At 35.1% G+C, this 13,408-nt stretch overlaps 1 protein-coding gene and 1 pseudogene across 3 annotated transcripts; both read left to right on the top strand.

Annotated features, from left to right (window-relative positions):
* The first annotated feature begins 2,164 nt into the window (after positions 1-2,164).
* LOC148868643 (uncharacterized) lies at positions 2,165-4,913 on the top strand. Of its 2 annotated transcripts, XM_088968536.1 has the most exons (3): positions 2,260-2,294; positions 2,812-2,915; positions 3,147-4,913. In XM_088968536.1, exons 2-3 carry the CDS (start codon positions 2,829-2,831, stop codon positions 3,732-3,734), a joined length of 675 nt encoding a protein of 224 aa, XP_088824662.1. In that variant the 5' UTR covers positions 2,260-2,294; positions 2,812-2,828; the 3' UTR covers positions 3,735-4,913. The 2 variants fall into 2 exon arrangements, with proteins under 2 accessions (XP_088824663.1, XP_088824662.1); XM_088968537.1 differs by lacking the exon at positions 2,812-2,915 and having other exon boundaries at positions 2,165-2,294.
* LOC148868642 (DNA N(6)-methyladenine demethylase ALKBH1D-like) lies at positions 2,290-7,161 on the top strand (annotated as a pseudogene). Its single transcript, XR_016106941.1, has 3 exons — positions 2,290-5,965; positions 6,149-6,491; positions 6,655-7,161. The product of XR_016106941.1 is annotated as a DNA N(6)-methyladenine demethylase ALKBH1D-like (transcript).
* The last annotated feature ends 6,247 nt before the right edge of the window (positions 7,162-13,408 follow it).

Below are 13,408 nucleotides of genomic sequence, written 5' to 3'. Positions count from 1 at the left end.
CAATCGGACCGTTTGACCTGGGTAACGGTTCGCAGGTTATATATATATATTTTGTAATTTAAATAAAAATAAAAAAATCAAAAGTTCCATTTGAGTTCCAATTCCCAAATCGAATTGGGACTAGGTTTTTGTAGACGAAAATAGACCGAACAAAATATTTTGACCAGCGGTTTCATTCTCCCCCTCTCTATGACTGTGTGACACTAAGGATGGAAATTTTCCCCATTCCCGATGGGTACCCAACTTCCCCGACCCAATGGGGAATGAGGTCCTTGCCCTGCCCCGACTTTGATATTATTTATATATATCAAAATATAATTAATAATTATATTTTTTAAAATGTTTATTTATTTTAAGTAAATTTATTTTTTAAAAAATATTGTTAACTCAAAAATTTCAGGGATTCACGTCCCTGTGAGGAACCCGTCCTCATTGGGAATCGGGGATGGAGGACAACTTTTATCCTTAACAGAGATTGAGGTCGGGGTGGGGAATATAATCCCCACCCCATTGCCATTCCTATGTGACACCACCATCACCAACGACAATGAAGGTATAATTTTTTTTGTTTGTTTGATTAGCAAATTGCTAATTTTCTATTCATTAATTACTTTTGTGAATCAAATCTTTGCTATATAATTTATTATTTTTTTCAATTCCTTGCTAATTTGTTGCCCGATTTATAATGAAAACCATGCAAATCATTGTTTTAATTTTCTAGACTGGGAACAAATAAAAGGAATTTATTCTTTTATTGGTAAGCAATATATAGGTTCTTTTCCATTTTGGTTGGATATTTCATTTTCTAGGGTTCGGGTGTTGAATGCATATTATTGTCTTTGGGAGACTAGGCGATTGAACATATGAAGAAGGTTTTAATTTTCTTTTTCTTTTGCATTTTTTTGTGTTTTTTTTATATTTGATGCATTTTATTTTATTTTTATATTTATAGTTTTCCATATGATTTTTTTTTGCATTTTCCTTGTGTTTCTTTTATTTTTATCACATTTTTCCTTATTTATAAACATTTTTATTTTATTTTATTTATGATGTCACGGTTGAATCGTTCGACCTTGATGACTGAACCATTGAATCGGAAAACGGTGGCCATAAATGGTTCCATTTCTAGTTCAATTTTCAAAACCTTGTAATGAATGATACCCTCTTTTTTCTTGAAATATCTTGTGAGCTTGAGAGCTTTACTTATTTTGGTTATAACTTTGTTTTTTGATAAAAACCTTGCAGTTCATTTCTTGGCCAGTTAGGACTGTCCTAAGGGGTATGGTCATGTCCTCTCCCTAAGAGTGTCACTTAGGGATGTCAAAAGGTTGGGTTTGGCCTCAACCACCTGACCATCTAATGCCTAAAAATCGAACTGACTCGACATGCCTTAGGAATACATAATTCCTGAATCTGACCCGATCCTATAGGGTCTAAGTTGGTGCTGACACGATCTAACTTGTAACATTTCAATTGTATTTTTAACACGTTTTAAAGACCTAAAATCTATTACTTTAAGTTAGAATATTATTTTATAAATTCATTTTTTTTCCATTTAAAAAAGAATAAAATCAAACCAACATATAGATAAATCTTAAACTTTACGGAGAAGTATGGATTTGCTCGATGTGGATTTCTGATTTTCATTACAAAGCTATAAACACTCAAAATGTCAACAATTCACATTTTATGTACCAATGCCCACCCGTAAATTAGCATCAATTCCGAACTAGTACCTACCCTGACAATATTTTGAGTATACAAATTTTGACCCTGGGCTGATCGGTCATTCTCCCAAAACTTTAAGGCTATAGAATTATAAGTCAAAAAAGTTACAAAGGCAAGGGTATCATTCATGACCCAAAAGAGAGGATCAAAACCCAAATCCGAATTAAAGAATGAAAACCCTAATTCGAATCTATTGGATGGAGTCAAACCGGATTTACCATTTAATCCGACCCATTGATATCCGTAATCTCAGTCCTCGAGTTGTTGAAACAAATTCATTCGTATATTTCTTGTACTTTCATACTTTCCTACTAATTTAATGCCACTTCCCTGTATTGGAAACGTATAGCGTGGGTGGGGATGTGGGTAGCAGATCATTTGCATGTTCATTTTAAATTTGAAATCTCTTTTCATTTTTCCGGAGACTTCATGCGACAAATCCCTACATTTCCCGCCACAATCCCATTCTTTCTTCTCCCGGAAAGATGAATCGATACCGTGGTGGCGGATTTGCGAGAGGGCGTGACTCGTTAAGACGTGGTGGAGCTCTACGTCGTTATGAAGCAGTAAGCATTTCTACTGTTTTCCTTTTTTCAGCTGCTAGATTTTGTTCGATATGGAGCTCGAATTTGGCTTTATAGTATTTCTTCAGTTCTAGGACTATGCTTGTGGAAATCCTGGACATTAATGCCCTAGCTGTAAATTTTATGAGAAATTGTAGGTAGTCCGTAGGTTTACTGGGAGACTGAATTTGGCAACTTCTTTTTGTCAAGTTATGTTTTTATGTTGTTTACTTTTTTATTTCTGTGCTCTGGTCTTGGTCATTGCTTAGAATTTAGGATATTTTTAGTTGCTTACTGCTTAGCCTTTCAAGTCGAAGAAAAGCTCTTTCCCTGCCCACACATTTCGTAACCTAATTTTGTTAGTGTACGTAGAAATGTGTTCATACATTTTGGTTGGAAATATGGAGGATATTTTACGTAACAAGAAGAATAAGAAGCTTCTTCTATTATTGTAATTAAAAGAAGGCAGGAAATTAAGCCACTATAACATATTGAAAGTATCTCTATATCCGTCTTGAAGTTATTGCAGGTTTATTGATGATGGAGTATCCTATCGTTTTTAAAGGGAATAAATCCTCAAGGCTAAACTTAAAAAATTTGGTCAGTAAGGAACGTTTCCTTCAGGTATGTGTACCTGAGTTTTCTTTTTATTGCGAGGGATGGAGTTGCTGCTTCAGAGTGGTGATGTCTGTTTTCCTGATTTTCCTTTTGCAGCGTATCTGTTATTTTCTCTTCTAATCTGTTGATTTCTTAATTTGTGTGGTGATTTTTTCAATAGTTGGAGCATGGATCCGTTCATCCTCAGAAAGTTTTTAACACTGTTGATCTGGGTTTCTGAATGCAATATAATTGTAGATGGAGGAGATAACAGGAAGCACTAATAAGGAGGAGGACATGATTGTGGATAAGTTTTGCAAGCTGCTTGGTGTCCATGAACAAATCCAGGTCCCTTCCAGTAAAGCTGATGTTCGTCAAGACGAAGCATGGAAGTGGGTGTTTGTTGGAAAAGTTGTCAGCGATTGGCCAAAGGTGAACATCACTGAACTTAAAGAAAGTCTAGAAAAAGCCTGGGGAAAATCAATGGAGTTCTCTATTACAGATTTCACAGCAGTGTCTTACTTGATAAGATTCAATGATAAAATCTGTTCTGAATCAGTATGGGACAGAGGTCCTTGGTGCTTTAATCAAGATCTTCTGGTACTTCAAAAGTGTCAACATAATAAACCGCCTCTGTCATATGAGTTAAATATCTGTGAGTTTTGGATCCAAATATATGGATTGCCTGTTGAGTATCTCACCTCTTCGATGGCAATGGCAATGGCTCTTGCATCAAAAATTGGAGTTCCTACCATGCCAAAGTTGGAGGAGGTGAATGAATGGTCTGAATATGCAAGAATCAGGGTTGCAGTAAGGATCGACAAACCACTGATTGTTGCAGGGTGAAGTTAGAAATTATTCAGGAGATTGAGGATTGTAAGGTGGCCTCTACCAGGAAGAAACTTCAAGATCTACTGCAATACCGTTTTTCAGAGGAACTGAAAGCTAATACAACTCTTGTGAACAGATCCATTAGGGAAAACTTCTCTGCTAAAATAAATTCGGGGATACTGAAGTTAGTAACTCTAATTGCAAACTGAAAAATGACACTGCAGGCAAATTTAATGATGATGCAGAGCTGCTTAAGAATCGGATGGAAGGAAGTGTAGCTACAGTAAGAGGTTGGCCTCATTGGAAAAACATATGAAAGCATCGGCATTGGACATGATGCTGATGTGTGTGGATACAACTTTGTCTACTGAGCCAGAGACAGTGGGAGCCATGGAAGTTGCCAGCAGTACGAAGTACAGGGGACACAAAATAACTGACTTTGGTACAATTCAGAACCCAACAATTAGTAATGGAAAATCTAAAGCTTTGGAATCTAAGCATATGCATGATAATTATGTATCTCTACTTTGAATTCACAACAATGTGCAGAGATGTTTCCATGGGATTGAAATGGTTCTTCTCCCCAATGTCTAGTTTTAATGATTAGGGACATGGTGGTCTAATAGATCCATTTAAAAAATAAAAGAAATGGACAGAAGCTTGTTATATCTTCATCCAAGAAGCCCATGCTAGACCACCGGACAAGTTAATTGTTGATTGGACCACATCAACATATAGTTTGAAAGTGTAGGCAAGGAAATAGAGCTCCCTAAGGTTCCCATTGATGATTGGTACAACACTTGTGATAACTCAGAGGGTGGATGAGGCTGACTCCAAATGGCCTCACCAAGAGCCATGAAGATAGTATTTTGGAACTGATTGGGGGGGATCCCTAGGGGAGTTCAACATTTAAAAGACCTTGATACTGTCAAACAAGACGTTTTCTTGTTAGCTAATACTAAATGCTTAATGGATATAGCTTCTAAGATTCTTGAAAACAAAAAACCGGTATAAATATGATATAGCGACTTTGAATAGAAAATCAAAGGGGGTGGTAATGGCTATTGTGGGTCAGAGATGGTTATTGGAACACTACCTTTTTCATTTATGAAGGAGGTGTAATCTTATAAAAAAATGAAGGTGTAATAGAATTGAATGGATAAGGATGGTGAAGAGTTGACAACTTGCCCAAAAGAGATCTAAGAGGTTTAATTATGATATTTTACTCTCTATTTAATAATGTGATGCCAATCACTCTGCATTTGGAAGATTTGTTTGATGAAGTTAAGATCTCACAAGTAGAAAATGAAAACAAATGAGGTCTGATTTGGCCCTCTAGTGACGTGATGACATGTGGCATCTCAAAATAGTTAAACGACATCTCAGCACCACATAAGCAGACCTTAGGAGCGCCTTGGACACCTCGCTCCCGCCCTAATGACCTTGGCACCACCTTGGTAGATTGAACTGCGAACGACCTGACAAGACTTCAGATCGGCGTAAGAGGCAACATACTTTTGTCGACTTGGCCTGAGTTCAGCTAGCGACCTGCCTGACATGCTGGGCGACCTCTTTGTTCAACAGGTTATCATCTCCGATTTGCTTGGGATCAGGACGCCATGTTGGGAGAGCTGGTTATCACCCCGCTTGCTTCGGATGTGATTGGATAGATACTACCTGCTTACGTGAAGTCCATCTTTGGGTGTGAAACCACCTCCGAACCAGACGGGCCAGAGATCTTGTATGTGCTTCGTAATCCTCACAACATCTAGCCTATATAAAGGCATCTCCATTCACAAAAAATGTACGCATGCGATTTAGCTCTCGTAGCTCTCTAGTTCTCGCCTTTTAGCTCTCTCAAAACTCTTTGCTGACTTTAAGCATTGGAGTGCCCACCCCGAGTAAAGCAACCCGAACACTTTGATCTCTTTCTTCTTTGAGTAGAAATTCTGTAATATATATAACGACTTCACTGCTTCTTTGTGATGGTTGGGATAGATCCTACTCTACTGGAATATCACAACATGGGCAAACTCGCACTGAGAAGACAATTTTCTGCAGATCTGGACTGCCCTTTTTAGATATCTGCCAGGTGAGAAGAGGAATTCCAATCAAAACCAGAAGTTCATCTACATGTAAACCACAAAGAAAAACAGGGGGAGCTTGAGCACACTATGGGTGGTCTTAAATGTGTACTGAGGCCAGGGATGGTTCTCTTGAAAAATTATATTAGTCCCAGTGATCAGGTACAGAATCCTTCAATCATCTCCTCAAGTAATTGCATTCACTGTTTAAATGTCTTTCCATTTGAATGGTCTAAAGTGCAAAATTTCCCATAGTCAACGTTTTAGCTTTTATGTGTAGAAGCATTTTCTTCAGCAGTTCTTTTACAATCAAGATATTTGTGTTTATACTTGTCTTACATCTAGGCCAAGATCGTAAAGATATGCAGAATACTTGGTTTGGGTCCTGGAGGATTCTATCAACAAGTTTTTCGAGGTGGACGGAAAATGCATCTGCGAATGATGTGCCTTGGAAAGAATTGGGACCCAAAGACAAGAATATATAGCAGTCGAAGGTCAACAGACCATGCAAAGGCCCCCCCTTATCCCTGAGGACTGGACAAAATTGGTTGGAAGAGCAATCATAGATTCTCATGTGATCAAACAAGAATCAAAACTAAGCAATGTAGAAGAAGTACTTCCTGGAATGTCACCAGATATTTGCATCATCAACTTCTACACTAACAATGGGAGACTTGGTGTCCATCAGGTTGGTAACTCATTGGTCATGCAAATAATGAGAATTATTACAGAAGTTAAAATTTCACTTTATTTCTCTGTAATAAGTAATAACAACAAACAGCAGAGAAACCAACGAGAAACAGAGTTTTCAGATCTGTTTTTTGTCTTCTTTGATACATTATCCCGTGCAGGATCAAGATGAAAGTCAGCGGAGTATTAGTAAAGGATTGCCAGTAGTCTCCTTCTCCATTGGCAACTCAGCAGACTTCTTATATGGAGATGACAGGGACCCTTGCAATGCACAGAAGGTTTTGTTGGAATCCGGTGATGTTCTGATATTCGGTGGCAAATCTAGGCTTGTATATCATGGGGTACCTTCCATTATACCAAACTCGTCCCCAAACTTTCTGGTTGAAGAAGCAAACCTCCGCCGTGGTCGTTTAAATCTGACATTCAGACAGTACTAAACAGTATTCTGTCACCGATATACTAATATGTAGATAAGTTAGGAACCCATAGAATGAGTTGATTCTTTTGATTGTAATTATTAATTTTTCTATTTTTGAGATATGGTGCTTGAGGTTGAGGGGGTGCAAAGCAAAGGTATCCTCTTCCTCTTCCTCTTCCTATCCATTTTGATTAAGTTGCAGGTGGCTCATATTGAATTGAATCAGGTGATAAGATATATGTTACATTAATCGAAGCTGCATTTAAAGCCCAGTGACTTATTTCAGAGTGGCTGGACGATGAATTGTTGATATGTTATTGTTAGGAACTGGGAAAGAATGCTAAGGAAATAATATCTACACACCTTTTGTTTTACATATGTCCCATGTTAAACTGCCAACCGAGGGGCATCTGTATCTTCTTTTATGGGTTTGGACTTGGGAAGGGAACATGTTAAATTAAACTGTCAGCTCATAAAAAATATGGCCAGGACAGGTGGGCAAGATAAAAGATAAATGATATTAGTAAACAATAGAATAAATTAAAGAAAAAAATGACCTCAAAAACTCCATAGAAATGCAGATGCTGGTGGGTTGTGATTTGTGACATGCAATCTTGAACGTGTCAAGCCCATTCTAATACTAGTAAGGGTTGGGGGGCTGGTTCCTAATCGACCCGCCCCATTCATTTGACATTCACAAGTCTTAAAAGGTAAATAATCATCTCCAAAAATCACAGTCCACGCTCTATCAAATAACTGGAGGGGAATGTACATTGGCCCCATTGGATAACCCAAGCAGTGCTCTCTTCTCTCCTTGTTGCTCATGGTCATGGATATTTAATTCTCCTTTTCCCTTAGGCTGTGTTTGTGTTTGGTTTGAAGGAAAAAGTAGGAAAAGGCAAGGAAATCTATACAAGGTTTATAAGGGTTTTGCTCAACCCTCGACCTGCCAAGCATAAATGTTGTGTGAATCAATTTGGTGGAAAACTGAATCATTCACATCAGTAGAGTGTGAATGAGTTAATTCCCAAAATTTTATATCAGCATTGGATATATCGTGTGGAATGCTCGTGTTTTACTCTATCAGAGTCAGAATGAATGAATTAATGGGAGAGAATATAATTGGGTTGCCAACTACTAATGTAAAGAAAGAGCCAATTTCCTGAAAAGACAAACGAGTACTTATGCTACCAACTACCATTTTATTTTAACTAGTAATTATGCACTTGCAGGTGACAATTGAAAATTTAATATATATGGTTAAAATATTAAAACATGGTGCCGTAAGTTGGATACAAGGAGACATACAACATTTAAGAGATGATATCATTTCAGAAGAATAACATTAGGTCTTAGATATTAGGCTTTTAGCACTTGGGCTTGTGTCCCCTATTGCAAAACTTAAAAAAGGAAAATGTATTAGCATGCCTTTAACCTGAACAAGTTGCCCAACTTTGATGGTAAAGCCTTATCTAAAGAAATTTTTATTGGAGGACCTTCTTGATGTTTGCATTCATCCAACAAACAATTAAATTCTCATTAAATAAAATAACAAAGAGATGTTAAATAAGAATTAAGATATACAAAAAATGTGAACAAATTTGTAAATAAAAAATAATAGTGTAAAACAAAACCAACATAAATATATGTAGTTTTTTTACAAGTGTTTTCCTTTGAGATTTTGGCTATGAAAAAGAAAGTTGGTTCAAAAATGTTTGAACCTATGTTTTAAAAACCAATCCGGAGGCCGAACCGTTTTTGCCTTTGGGTTGTGGGTTTGACAGGTCGGGTCGAACGGTTTAGACCATGCCACATCAGTGCATATATGTATTAATTATATATATTTATATACATATATACGTATAAATATATATTTTAGCAATAAATAATGTATAAATATGCTATAGGTATTATGTTATATTTAATTTATATTTTTTAATTCAATTTTTAAATTTTATTTATAAAAATATTAAAAATTGCAATTTGAGGCCCAAAAATGTTTTTTTTTTGTTTGCGAATTGCAATTCTAGAGCCAACCGTTACACGATTTACACCTTATTTTTAAGTATAGAGTTTATTTAGTTTCTTGCTTAAGTATTAGAACTACACTTACAAATCCTTTTTCCACCAAACTTCTAGTTACACAAGGCCAATAAATGTGGACATTTGATCACATTTGCACTTTGGAAGTTTATGCATCTTTATCTTTTCGTGATATCAAGTAGAGAGAGAGGAAAAGAAGAGGGAAAAAAAAATCTAATTTTTATAGTTGTAGCAAAATTATTAATTAGCACAAGACTAACAATCCAAAACAAGAAATATTACAAAGAAATAGCCTTTGGACTGGCTTGATTTCTTTCTCGTGAACATGGTTACCTTGAGAAACTTTTCGAACTGCTAGAAGTAACGATGTGTAGTCTTGCTTCGTTTCTCCCATTCCAATATGCCAAAAAAAAACCTAGGTGTATGTGGTATCTCCAAAAAGGGAATTCAAGAATTAAAACCCACAACTCTAACTTGATCTTGATCCTGAACCAAAACTTGGAATTGTTGTATAAACAATATATTCAATAAAAGAAAACTTAATTCAAATTTCAAAAATCCCATAAAGCATATTCTCGGGTTGACCTAATTCATGTAGATCATCAAGCAATAGGATAGTGCATTCAATTAACACTAAGATTTACTAAAGAGTGATAAATCACAGAAATCTCTAGATTCCTAATATCATAAAAAACAAAATAAAAAGAAGCCTAGAAAGTACATTCAACATAAACACAAACGAATTCAAAGAGATCAGGTAATGCTGTTGTCCATCTACTAAATCCTAGGGTTCATAAATCGCATAAGAACCCTATAATTGATGAGGTGTTTCAAAGAGCTGGATCAAAAGGGAAGAAGGGTCCAGTGCAATTGGTTGTTGCTTAACACGTAAAAAGTCTAATCATGGAGGGCTTTATAAGAATCTTGAGGAAATAAACGAAAAAAATAATATGAATGAAAATGATTGAGCATTTGGTGATCATGGAGAACAAGGGCTTCAATTCATGAATTGTTTCCAGGCATGACAATAGCAAGGAGGAAGACTCCAATTCTATCATTTTCTTCTAGTAAGTGAAGAGTTGTTGATTGGTTCATGTGAAAGAAGAAACACCACCAAGAAGTTATACTGATACCTGCCTTTGCCCCATGTGACAAGAGTTTAAACTTTCAATAACTAATCAAAAGTTGGCCACCATTGCATTCTTCTTTTCTTCAAAAGAAAATATATTTCTTTTCAAAATATAAATCTATTTTAAAACATCTATATGTATACTAAATTAATATTATGCCACGTCAGGTAGCCTCTTTGTGCTCCATTAACCCAAGGGAGCAATTCTAGAGGGGTGCAAGATTCCCCCTAGAAGCCCATGGAGTTGTGACTTGGCATGGCAATCCCTCATTTTTTGCTGCATTAATTTAGGAAGAAAACCCACTAACTTTATTTTAGGAAGAAAACACGTTAACTTAAGAAATCTTTTCATATAATCTCTCTCTAGTCTTTTCCTATAATTTCTCCCAATCTACAAAAATGGAAATTTGTCTAAAACCCAGCCCTTCCATATAATCACGTGGCAGCTTTCTCTTCTTCATTGAAGTCCCACTCCAACTCTCTCTCTCTCTCTCTCTCTCTCTCTCTCATGTACCCAAACACTTAGCCAACCCCCTCCTAAAATTTCTCCTAAACTATCTCTTCCACCTAAAATTCCTCCTAAAATACCTCTTAATCTAGATTACATACCCAATAAACCATATAAAAACCAAGAAACGTGGTTAAATTTAATTTGTGAAACATTTTTGATATTTTCAATAACTACTGATATTATTGAATATTTTTTTAGTAAATATCAACACCTAAATTATCTTCATAATTTTAGTAAATTGGAAAAGATAATTGCTAAAAATTACGTGATGAAAATTACTGATTTTGGTAATTTAATTTCAGAAAGTTTTAGAATTAATTAATGAAATCAATAATTACTAAAAAATTGATAGTTAATCAAAATATTAATAAATACAAATTTATCCTTTACATTTTTAGTAAATTTTATATTATCATTAATTTAGCAGTAAGTACTTATTGATATTTTCAGTAATTTTGGTCAATTTGTTAATATTAAATGATATTATCAGATAATAATTAAAATCTTTCAGTAATTTATTTTTTAGTGGAAAATTAATTTCAATAAATATAAATCTATTTTTTATATTTTCAGTAATTTTGGTATTTACTATAAATTTTGAGAAATAAGTAGTGATTTTGGTAATTTAACTTAGTGAAAGTAAAATTATAAAACTTCCGATTATTCAAATAAGTAATTGGAAAATTTTAATAATTTTCATAAGTATTTGATACTACATTACCATAATTATTGAAATTGTATTTATGGGTTTGGGGGACGACCCCCTGGATAGGAATGATAATGGGCCGGTTCGGAGCGGGGATCATACTCCCTGTCTCGACCCTGAGTTTAAAATCAATTCCTATTAATCCTATCCCCACCCAGTCCTCGCTAAGGTAGCTTCTATGCCCATCCCTGCTTGGTTGGGGAGGCTGGATACTCGATGGAAATGGCAAAATTTTCCATCCCTACCCTCGTGTTGTCTCATAGATCAATAAGTTTTAAGCCCAATAAACCTTAACATCTTTTTCTTGTTCATTGCACAAGTGCCGCTAGTATCCCCTAATTTTTAGTTATCCACGAAAAAGACTCTTCTTCCCTTTTCTCTCTTCTCTACCATTGGAAACCTAAATAAGAAAAAAACTTATAGTCGGCTGGAGAAGCAACATGGATGAATGAAGAGATGTTAAAGGTGATAGCTGTTAATTCCTTTGTTAATACTTTTTTTTTTTTTTAATTCTTCATTCTGAAATTTTAAAATACTTAAAAAAAAATATTTTTTATATGTTTCTTCTACATGGACAACGAAGAACACTTCTTCTATTCTATATTTATTTCAAATAAAAGTATCATAGGAACAAAAGCTATCTTCATTATTTTATGCTTTTCAAAAAACTCTTCATTATTCTATGATGATCGATAAAATATAATTATGGTTGACAAAATTTCATAGGAGAAAAAAAATATTTTTCCAAGGTTTAGTGTTTAAGATCAAATTCACCAATGAAGGAGAGGTGAATTGGTCGGGAGTTGTCGAGAGGATAGTAGGTTGGAGAGAGTCGAACTACAAGGGGAGCATTGGATTTGCAGGGAATTGCAGCACCTCCTAAAGAAAACAAGATTAGAGGAGGGGGTGTGGTAGGTGGAACAGCAAACTTCATTCTTTGGTGCTTATAAAGAAAATAGATATTATTTTTAGAAAAGCTTTATGCAAAAAGGTTGATATTTTTATTTTTTAATGAATGCAATGAGGAATTAGCATAACGCCTGGACAATTGCTGCAAAGAAATAGGACCCTTACCAACACTATGAACAGGTGGAATTGTTTCATTGGGTTAGTAGAAAAGATAGTAGAGTTTGGTTATAGGAAATTCAGACTATCTATCTTCTTTATCTCGCTGTTTCTTAGCTAAAACCGAAAGCAAGTATGTTCTTAAACTGTGTCAATTAATGTGAAGTATTTTATCAAATTATAATTATATATCTGTCCTGTTGGGACCTTAAGATATAATATAGGGTTAAAGCTGTTCAATGAAAATTTCAAAAGTCAAGACCCCTCTTCACACTTTTATAAATAATATAGATTTTATAAACGTTCAACTCAGTTATAAGGCACCACAGAGTCCATGACCACATATTATATTATACCATGTGATGATTACATGTGGATCCAAGCCAACCCTCCCACATCAACTTTGTGTGTTATTACTTAGAGCTTAGTGATCAGCATGACAGATTCTTATCGATATAATACTAAATAATCATTTCTGAATTTAGCGCCCCATGTTTGAAGCCTTATGTGTCCTGTAACCCCTTGCCTTGGACTTGTGTAATGATATCGATGTCATTATTAATTAATCACCAATTCTTTATGGACCAATTAACTTGTTTAATTAGTTCTCAGTGGAATGAATTAGGCAATACAGATTATTATTATTATTATAATAATAATAATATTGATATACTTCTATTTGAGTGGAGAGAGAGAAAGCAGTTTTGTCGTATGCCTAGTGCTTTTGTTCTCTTTCATGCTTTGCACTTGCTCTGCATACCAACGCATAAACACACGTCTTTTGTGCAACAATTCAACATTATCTCTTTTTATGTTTTAGGCTGTATTTGGCATTTTTTATTTTGAGGATTTATATCTCTTTTTGTGGATAAAATATCCGTATAAACATTCGAGTTTTTAACTGTAAAAAAGAAAAGATAAATCCTTAAAATAAAAATACCAAATGCAGCCTTATACTTCCAAGTCCTTATCACATCTAATCTGAGAAGATTTTGAGTTAGACAAGAGAACCGGGGGGGTGGGGGGTGGGGTTATATATAGAT

Source organism: Nelumbo lutea, chromosome 2 (assembly GCF_056320005.1).
Source record: "Nelumbo lutea isolate HS-2025 chromosome 2, American lotus-T2T, whole genome shotgun sequence".
NCBI lineage: Eukaryota > Viridiplantae > Streptophyta > Magnoliopsida > Proteales > Nelumbonaceae > Nelumbo > Nelumbo lutea.
Note: the sequence above shows the minus strand (reverse complement) of the source record. Positions and strands in the feature narration are given on the sequence as shown.